Below are 11,104 nucleotides of genomic sequence, written 5' to 3'. Positions count from 1 at the left end.
CGGCCTTTGAAGGTTTGAAGTGTGTACGGCCGTGAACTGGTTTACGGTTAATGAAGATTTGCAGACTTGAAGGGTGTACGGCCGTACACTCAAGAACAAGGATGGTGGATTCGATGAAAAACGTGTTCTAGATGCTCCACATCAATTCCCAATGACAATTCTCGATGATTTTTGGAAGGATAAGGGTGTTTTTGGGGTTTACGGTCAATAGGTAGAGAGAAAAGGAGAGAGTTTTCGGCCAAAAAAGTGTAAATGAGGGGTAGGGTCTCATATTTATAGTGGTTTTCATGGTCGGTGGTGGGGTCCACCCGTCGTTGGCCGTAAACGAGTGTATGGTCGTACACGGGTTTACGGCCGTAAACTCACTTAGGCCGAAAACGGATGTTTTGATCGAAGGATAACTCGAAATTTCGTGAAGTTTTGGTCCCGACTCATATAAAAATTTAATTATATATAAAATTAGATGATTTTCAAAATCAAGAAGTTTGACGGAAACTTAATAAAGTTCAAATTTTATTAACGGAAATCGGTTAATGGAAACGGAAAAAGGTTCGGGTTGTCACAATGTATAAGCTCTGGATTTGGTAAAACCGTATGTTGAACCCCAAACTATACGTACTATAGTTTGCATGTATGTTATGTATTCGATTCATGTATTGTACTGAAAACTTTGCAATTATGGTTGTATGTTGAAAACTTCCCTTATGCTCAGTATGTTACAAAAGGAATAAAATATCTAAATATTTTATAAAATGTAGTGATCTCTTGGTTGTATCAATTGCATAAGTTTTAATTCTGTTGAAATCATTTATATAAGAACACAAAATTTCTTTGTGTTTTGCTTATATTCCCCCTAAAAACGTTAAAAACAGTAAAGGTGTAGGGGTATGAACTCACAGTTGATTATGTGCACGTGCTCGACAGCAAAACCGGAAAGATGACCCTCGAGTTGGAGTACGCAGAAATTAACGGTATCCTAATGATAATTAAACACATAATTGTATTTAAATTAGCGAATCCATTAATTAAAGTGTTAGAATACACTTACTTTTGGGTTAGGAATGTTACCGAGACTTGTTTGAAGTGGAAAAAGAGGGTTTTCAGCCACGGTTCACGGCTCAAGGTTGTTTGCGGTTGTGAACTGGGTTTGCGGCCGTGAACTAGGTTTACATCTGTAAACTAGGTTTGCGGCTGTGAACTGGTTTGCGGTTGTGAACTGGTTTGCGGCTGTGAACTGGTTTGCATCCTTTGAAGATATGAAGGTTGTTCTTGGTGTTCTTGGTGAAAATATGAAGATTTGAAGGTTTGTTCTTGAGGATATGAAGGTTCTTGGGAGGTCCTAGGGAGCAACTTGAGAGAGTTTTTGGGTGAAAAAGTTGAGAAATAAAGAATCTCTCCGGGAAAAAGCTTTATACCGGTTGGGTTTACGGTCGGAAATGGATTCTCGGCTGTAAACGAGTTTACGGCCCAGGGGTTTACGGCCCATAGGTTTATGGCTGTAAACACCTAGCTGAACTAGTTTGCGGATTTTTTGAGGGAAATCTTGATTTTTCGAGTGTTTTTGGCTCCGAAAACTTATATAACCTCTAATTATATATTTAACATTATTTTCTAACCCACAAGAACTTAACGGAACAAATAAAATTCAAAATTTTATTTAACGGAAATTGACTTTTGTTGACTAGAAAGTATCGGGTTGTCACAACAACCCCATCGTAGAAAATGACATCCCAAACTAGCGGTTGACCACCTATGCCCAGGATGGAATCCTTCAGTCGATCATCGCAGTCACTTCCTACTTGAGCCATGGGACCTATACTGACACAACCTCGAATAAGGCCCTTGAGACCTTAGAGTCGACCCGCTCACGTAGGCCTGCATCTAAAATAAAATAGGCAGCCGAGCAACAGATTCCATCTACAGCTCCCAGAGTATGATATTACGTAATCCAGTACCACACTGACCGGGAACATACTTATTCTAGATAGAAATGTAATGACAAAATGAAATATCAAAATACATACAAGTGATTTCTTGAGGCTCGGTCTTGACTTCCTGCCAAACAATGGGTGATGGGGCCTACACTCCCTTCGCCTCCCACTCAGGACAGTCGGGTTTGAGGTGACCTAACTGGTGACAATGAAAACACATATGAGCGTTCTTATAATCACATTTTATATGCCTTTTTTCTCCATACTTGTAGCAGTTGAACTTGTGACAGGAAAATCTGTGGGTTCCCCCACACTTGCGGCAGATGTCGAAGTCCTCCTGACTTTTATTATCCAGTTTAGCAGCATTAAACTCTTCGCCCATCGCGATTAGTGCTGAATCATGTGCCTGCTTTCTCTTCCACGTTCTTGTCACCAATCCAAAATCTCATTCTTGATTCGCCTTAACACTCTCACTAACAGTCCAAATGGCTGTAGTCTGCTCATCGAACTTGACAGTCAACCTGTCAATGATTCGTCCAATGATACCAGGCAAATCCTTTAGTAAGGTCTATGAAACCTTAGTGACAATACAATCACATAGTTCCATGTTGTCCGCACCGATATCAGAGTACTTTGTTTCCCATCGAGTAATCGACATTCTATTGAACAAAAAACAAAACTTTAATCTCATAACCAAAGTGTTATCGTTATGCTATTATGTTTTACCCGCTACTCAGAAACCTGTACATCAACCCTCTACCGGCTTCTTAGAATCCATGTGATTTTTCTCAATTTGAGTATGAATCATGTGCTTCCAATAGTATCGACCCAATACTACCTTCCACACCTATATGTAATTTCCTCAAGAATCATCCTAGATCCTCTACTTCACTTCCCTATGAATACCCTCATAGGTCCTTGTGCTAAGGAGCGTACTTAGGTACTTCCTAGGCTCTCCTAGGATCCCACTTCCCATATGAGGATGTTCTAACACTGTCCCCAATCTACCAGGAACCCTACCTCAACCTGCTCTCAGTTGCAAAGGAAACTTCTACTAATGTCAACTAATGATCTTACGAATACAATCACATGCAACAATAATTAAACAATCTTTCGATTGAAAGATCATGCACTACAACAATTGGAATCAAATAAAAGTTGCTCAATAGAGCCAAATCAGGCATTCTACAACTATTTAATCTTTATGGCATGCAACATAATGTATTCGCTTTATATTTAATTAATATCAATATAGGCCTCACATAATACAAAGAAAGCAACACTCGATCAAGAAAACCGATTGGCATTAAAGCATCATAAGATCAGGCGATCCTCACATGCAATTCCTAAATATCCTTAGACTACTCACTATCATGTACCTCTAACAGTTCACATAACATGCATAAAAAGGAATCTCTCCAAAGCAGACATTCTCGCATGCAATCCTGAGCAGATCCTTATTTTAACTTCTAGCATGCATAAGAAACTATAACACATATATCATATCAACATGTATATGTATTATGGGAATCACTTACTTGATCTCGGTTGACTGCATGCATCGCACCCCTTTTCTTTATATAAATATTTTTAGAAAATCGTTTTCTTTTTAAAAGATTTTTCATAAATCCTCAGTTTGACTTCCGACACACCGGAAATTGTGCTTGAATCCTTCAAATCAAGGCTCTGATACCAACTTGCAATGTCCCAAAATACTAAGTAAAAATTTCTTTTTTCAAACAATCATGACCATTCATTGATTTGTTCAAAAGGTAATCAGCGTATAAAGTATTTCCAAACATCACAGTAAAAAACTCCAGGGGATGCAGTGAGATCAAGTTGGGCCCTTCCCTTTGGAATCAGAAGTAGCTGAAACAATAAACATAAACCGTAAGCACGAAGATTATTGAGTTCCCTAAAATACCACATATCATACATATCATCTAGCTCCGCCCTAATAACGAGCCCTGACCAACATAACAGGCCCCGCACAACATAAAGGGCTTCACCCAATGTACATGCAAGAGTCACAATGACAATCTTGCATCCTATATAGTATAGTGTAGAAACTCACCTCACACTCGTTGTTGGATATACCACATCTCGCAAAGTCGTGAAACCAGTGCTACAACCCACATAACAAAACACCCAAGGTCAAACCTTAGTTTACACTCTAAAACCAGAAAATTGACCAAAAGTCAAGCAGGTGAAAAAGTCAATGCTCAACGGTCTCCATGTTGTGGCCAATCCATGGCCACGTCGTGTCTTTCCAATTCAGTCATGATCAAAATCCGCTATCACGTCGTGGAAACATTCCACCACATCGTGGCAGTGTCCAGACAAAACAGTTATGAAATCTCCCTTCACCATGTCATGGCAACCATCTTATCACGTCGTGGTTATTGCACATAGAAAACTTAATCATTTATGTCCTTTATTCATGCTTCCCAATAAGCTTCTTGGGACCCTAATGGTCCATAAAAATCAGACCATTATGGACATGCACGACCCATGCATGTCCTTCACGCAACTAGGTCAAAAAGATGAGAAAGTGACCAAGATCTAATGAAAAGCTCTCAAAACTCAACCTACTTCTAGATCTAGAAAATAAGATACTCAAGGGACCTTGGTGAGTCATAAAGTTGCAAACTTTATCTCATTCAACCAATCAAATCTCAACTATGAATCAAAATATGCTAAAACCTAGATCTATGAAGAAGGAAAAAAAAGATGTAAGCTTGAGGACTTATACAGAGTCCAAAAGATCCACACTAGCACTAGATATGAGTTACCTGCTGATTCCAAGCACTAGAGCTCCATCTTCTTCCTTCCAAGGTCAGAAAATCAACAAATATGAGCCTAAAGCATGCAAAAAAAGTTGTTAGGGTTTATCAAGGGTTCTTTGGAGGTGATGGAGGCTGAGGGTGGAGGAAACCCTTGCCCTCAGATCCTTTAAATAGGGATCAAGGACCGAAAATCTAGGATTTGTCATAATACCATCACCACAGTGTGGCCAATGCCTTGCCACGTCGTGGTGTCTTACAAATGTGCGTTTTTTAAACCAAGGATGCCAGGTCGTGGTCACTCCATTACCACATCATGGCCAAGCCAAACCCCCAAAATTTAGATTTAAATAATTAATCTTGGAAGAATCATTTATGAAAAAAGGATGTTACAAAATCAGTTGATGGCTTGGATGAAAAAATCAAAATCAGAAGCTCTTCTCTTTAAAGTTGATTTTGAAAATGCTTCTAATTCCTTGGGTTGGAATTTTTTTTATTCTATTATGAGTGGAATGGGATTTCTAAATATTTGGAGAACATGGATATGACATATGGTGTAAGAACCTAAAATTTTTGTATATGTATTCTAGATTGTTATTAAGGGAATTTTGGTCCTTGTGACAATATATGAATTGTATAAAGGTATTAAGAGCATATTTACATGCTTATTTGATGTTTGGAGTAATAGTATAAGTTGTTATGTTTGGAGACAATAATAGTAATTGATAGGTATGAGATATGATTATTGAAATGTCTTCAAAATGGGTATAATAGCTGATTTAAGCTCTACCATGACGCAATGACAAGGTTGTCGTGTCGCGGTTACTGAAGCGGTTATTTGAGTGAGAATTTGCTATAAGCCGAGGGAAATATACTTTACATTGCGGCGTGGTATATGGGTATCTGCGGTGTGGTGGGGAAACCATGATGCTTATATGAAATTACATCGCGACGCTAGCAGGAGATACCATAGGCTCATTAAAATTACGACGACACGGTGAAGGTCGTGCCACAATGTGGTTACGAGAGCATATTAAAGATCAATTAGGGTTTATTCTCGAACCAAAACACCCCCAAACCTCTAGAGAGAGAAGATTTAGCGATTTTAAAGTAGGGAGAAGATCAAGTTGCGATCTAGAGTGAAGGATTATATAAAGAGCTTAATGCGGGATTGACATAGGTTGTGGCCAAGGAGGATTTGGAGTTCTCTAAACTAAAATTTGAAAATGGTTGGAAGTATACTAATATTCTCTTGAAAGAGGTGAGTTGTAACTTTCATTAGAGTATGATTTCGTGAGATAGATATGGTGTAAAAGTATGAATGTTTGAACATGTGATAGTAGATTATATCCTTGTTAGATAGTAGCATGTATTGATGAAATGTTAGCTTATGTTAATATGTGCACATGTATGTTATTGAATGAGATATGTGGATCCAAAGAAAGAAGATTGTCTAGAGTTTTTGCATGGAAACTGTAGACATGATAGAAACTATTTAATTATTTACCGATAAGAGTAGAGTTGCAAGGTCACTTTATGTGATCGACATAGTCACTTATGTGACCAGTTGGATATGTGAAGTAATTGAGATAAAAAATAATGTATGTCATGATATTTTATAACTCACTAGAGTTGTTGTCTGATATATGTTATTTCCTTGTATTTCAGGTTGAGGTACCAAGGCTTAAGGAGAGTGGACTTAGAAGCATCAAGAACATGGACTGAATTTTTGTTTCATTTTTTTCTTTTAGTTTCTTTAACTATGGTTAGGATATGGTTGGTACTCTTGTACATATTTTCTAGAAATGTTTTGAAGTATTTTTGAAACTCTAGTTTTGTAAACGATGTTAAATACTTTGATATTTTCTAGAAATCATATGTCATATATTTTATGGAAATATGGGTCGTCACAATAGGTACCAGAGCCATAGTTTGAGCAAATTAGGTTGGACTGTCACCACCTAGACTTAAACTATGACTGATAATAAAAAAACGAGTGTTTAGGATCATTACTATTAGCATTGATATGAACTTTGTTTGATAGATTTAAAAGGATTAGTATATTCAGGCTAGTGGTTTATAATTTCAGTAATGGTTCGTACCAGAGGTGTTGATCCACAGATTGAGGGCGTAGGGACATCAGGGACGAGAAAGGACCCCCATCCAATTACTATGGAATCTATAAAGAGGCTTCTGTAGGATATGAATGAATATAACCATGAAGAGATGAAAATGTTTTTTGATGCACATTTGGGAGAGCCTGTTCAATCACCTCCAGAGATCCATGTGGTTTCACCTTCTATTGTGGGTGTACCATCTGTGGGGGGGGGGGTATGCCATTTGTGATTGGTGCACAATCTGTTGCTGATGTATCATGAACTCAAGCATCCTTCCATGTTGCTCTCCCTCAAGGAGATTCAAACATGGGTGTTCTTTTAAGTCATTTATGGCATGAAAACTAAGTAATTATGAACGAAGACATGATCTAAAGTTGACTATGAAGTGGATCACCGAAACTAATCGAGTTCATATGGATAGTGGTTGTCATGATGACCAGAAAGGATCTATGTTTATCAAGTGCATAAGGGTGAAGCCCTTATTGGGTGGGAAAGAGTATGTAAAACTTTGGGAGATAATACGGAAGCTAATATTTCTTGGGAAGAGTTTGTCAACCGCATCAAGAAAAATTATTGTGCTCCTTATGACATTGAGAAGTTGGTGGATGAGCTCTTTGACTTGAAGAATGGAGAGTTGACAGTGGAGCAATATGCGAAGGAGTTCTCTAATAGGATGCTATGTATAAGGGGTATTCTTCTGACCGAAATGGGTCGCATTAGTCATTTGGTGAAGGTTTTACTCGCTGATTATGAATTGGAAGTGAAGAAAGATGATACTTTGGATGTTGCGATAATGGTTGCTTCCAACATTGACGTTACAATTGCCAATTTTAGGTTAGTTATAACTCCTATGACTAAGCAATCTTATGTTTAAATATATATGTACTAGACTTAAGGGATTACGATGCTAATAAAGTGTACAAGCTTAGAGATGCGTTTGGAATCTCATGAAAATCTCCGATATGTGAACCGTCGTTAAACAAACACAAACGTTAGTCATTATATATAGGTAGTATTTGGATATATATATATATATATATATATATATATATATATATATATATATATATATATATATATATTACAAGGATTATTACATATATATGAAAGGCTAAACAAAGGGTTAACTAGAGAATATTGAATTGAAAACAATACCTATTTGTAGTCGTAATTACAAATTTAACATGAAGTCGTATTATATATCAGCTATATACTACAATTCGCAATTTTGAATTGATTCTTGTATATAATAACCATTTATTTAATCCCTTCAAAACATAAACTCTTCTTTAAATATCAAACTAGTTCACTAGAAAGGCCCTCATTATATACCGTCTAATGTATACAAAAGTCAAGACCATAAAGTGAAGGAGTAACAGTTTTATTACAAGCATTATTTAAAGTATTAAACAAATCTAAAGCAATCCAACCCTATGCCTATGGATTTTCGGCCATTATGCTATGTATACTAAAATTGAAGTGTCTTTTTCTTTACCCACAATTAACTAATTAGAAACAAACCAATTCTTTACTCGAAGTGTACAAAAGGTTTGTACACAACCTTAAAATCATGCCATAAGATATTTCACTAGTTTTGGTGCCCTTTATTATGATTTCCAAGAAAAAATAATTCTCAATATGTTGGAAAATATTATTTTCATAAAATAATGTTTTCCCAAATAAACATAAGTGTTGATATTATTTATTAATAAACAAGGTGTAATAATAAATAATAAAATAGTAGTAACTTTCTATAAAGTGTGACCATATAGGATCATATGTTATCAGCAATATCACTCAATAATGACTCTTGGGCAAACAAGATATTTGAATCTTCTACATGCACAAGACTCATCATAGATTGATATAGACAATATTTCACTTCCCCCAATAACACACAACGAAGAATGTCGTTCATCAATATCCAATTCCCAAAAGCTCAAAGCTTGAATTGATGTGTAAGGTAAATTTATTAGTTATCTCTTTGTTACAGACATTCTATTGAACATGAGACTTAGATCGTAATCAATATTATTTTGGACTTGAACTTTGGGTAACATGTGTTAGATGTCTAACTCTCAACACATAAGAGGAACAAATCCCACCATGACTACATAACCTCTTGCGTAGTTCACATCATACTTGGAAATGGCTTTTATAATTGGTAGTTTAAGGATCAATATTTGACCATATCTAAGCACAACACTTCCTATACTTAAGTACCATTATGTATCTCATGTGTTAAGGATACAAATATATTACCTTTTAGTCAAGTATCATTCAAAACAATGATCTATGAGGTGAACTTGATGGGGTTTGTTCAGTACCATTTCTATGACAAGTACCTATGAATACTGGTTATGAGCACTTTCCTAATTTCATCCACTGAGAGTCAACCAATCCAATTCATATTAGTATTACTTCATAGTTTCTCCCACAATTATAACCTACGATAAACTTTTAGAATAATGATATTATTCATGGATTAAATATATTAATATGGAACACAACAAGTATTGATTTGATGATCATATCCTAATATATCAAATGAATATAATAGTTGTTGTCCTATAGCTGAGGTGTGACCATTCATACTTAGCTTAAAAGGAAGTACTTTATTAATGGTTCCAACTAAATTTAATTTGTGTAAATTCTGTGAATACTATCATCTCGATATTTTACAGTACTCTAAGTATTGTTAAATATCTTTGAGAATATGATTGGTGTTCTAATGTGACATAAAGTCTCTTAGGGGCTGTTTGGCAGGATCTGAATTTTTAAGATCTGAATTATTAAGAGATCTGAATTTCTAAGAGGGTCTGAAATTTTAAGAGCTGAATGTTTAACATGCTATTTGGTTGGGACCTCTAAATTGCTGTGCTGAATTATTAAAATGACCATTTTACCCTTCTGTTTTATATTTTATTGAATTCAACTATTTGTTTAGAAAATAACCTAATAAATTTCTTAAATACGTATTAATAAAAATATAAACACCATATAAAATCCAAATTTAGCATAAATCAAAATTAAACACAAATCCAAATCAAACATACATATTTTTAAATCCACAAAATCATACTAAAATCTAAATAAAATCCTACAAATTTAATTTTACCCCAATTCATTCGCAATTTGGTCACGAAAATTATCCATGTATTCATTGCCTTGTGAACCCCATTCCATATCGTGTATGTTTTGGCCATCATTCTCTCCCCCTTGTGCTTGAGCATTGTTCTCCTCGAACACCATAAATAACTTATCATGAATATCGCATTTCCTTATGAAATTGTGGACTGCAAAACAAGAAACGACTATATCTCTTTGCACTGAAAAAAGAAAAGGATCCATTCGCTTTAGGATTGGGAATCTCGCCTTCAAAACACCGTAAGCACGTTTAATAACATTTTTGAGTTGCGCATGTGCATGATTGAATTTTTCTTCCTTAGTTAACGCAAGTCGCCGTCGATAATTGGGTAACCAATACCTCGTGTTGCGGTTAGGAGTCATAAATCCACGAGTGTTGGTGTATGCAACATCGGAAAGGTAATATTTATCTTTACACATGAGTGAAGGAAGTATTATATATAGAAATTTAAAATCGTATCTTAGAATAAATTTAAAAAGAATTACAAACCTGGAGGAAGGAACGGAAAACCTGAAGTCGGGTTACATGCAACTTCTTTCAAAACTCGCGAATCATGTGTTATACCCTCCCAATCGGCCCATATGAATTTTAATATCATATCAAAATCACAAATTCCTAAAACATTTTTAAAGCATTCACCTTCTCCTCTTCCTCTGTAGCGAGGTTGTTGATCAACAGGCACGACTGCATGTACAAGAGTTCCATCTAACGCACCTGTTGCTCCAGGAAAGATTTCTTTTAGTCCCTGACATTTTTTTGTGCATATTTTACCCTTGAACTTGTTGTTGTGTATAGATTAATTCCTTATTACCGGTTCATGCCATATTTGCTGGCATGGCTGCCTATGTGGACACTCATTAAAAGTAAACACTCCTAAGTGGATCATCTCTGAGTTCCATTGATTATAATACGATGCGTAGCCCTAACTTGACTCAAAAAACATTTCGAACCCATACCAAAAATCGAAGAAGAAGATGTCGACTCCCAGTTCATCTGGATCCATCGCAAAGAAAGAGGAGCTTTGTGATTGTCGACTCCCAGTTCGAATATGCACATCCAACACTAAAGACAACCCTAACAAAAAGTTCAAAGTTTGCCCCAATTCTCTGGTATGTCGATCTTGAT

The 11,104-nt window shown here is 36.1% G+C and overlaps 1 protein-coding gene across 1 annotated transcript; it reads right to left on the bottom strand.

Annotated features, from left to right (window-relative positions):
* Positions 1 to 9,945: 9,945 nt before the first annotated feature.
* On the bottom strand, positions 9,946 to 10,398 carry LOC145128519 (uncharacterized). The gene has a single exon (XM_079063314.1). The coding sequence runs from the start codon at positions 10,396 to 10,398 to the stop codon at positions 9,946 to 9,948; it is 453 nt and encodes a 150-aa protein (XP_078919440.1).
* Positions 10,399 to 11,104: the final 706 nt, after the last annotated feature.

Source organism: Lactuca virosa, chromosome 1 (assembly GCF_052849685.1).
Source record: "Lactuca virosa cultivar CGN04683 chromosome 1, Lactuca_virosa_CGN04683_v6, whole genome shotgun sequence".
Lineage (NCBI taxonomy): Eukaryota > Viridiplantae > Streptophyta > Magnoliopsida > Asterales > Asteraceae > Lactuca > Lactuca virosa.
This window is presented reverse-complemented; position numbering and strand designations above follow the sequence as displayed.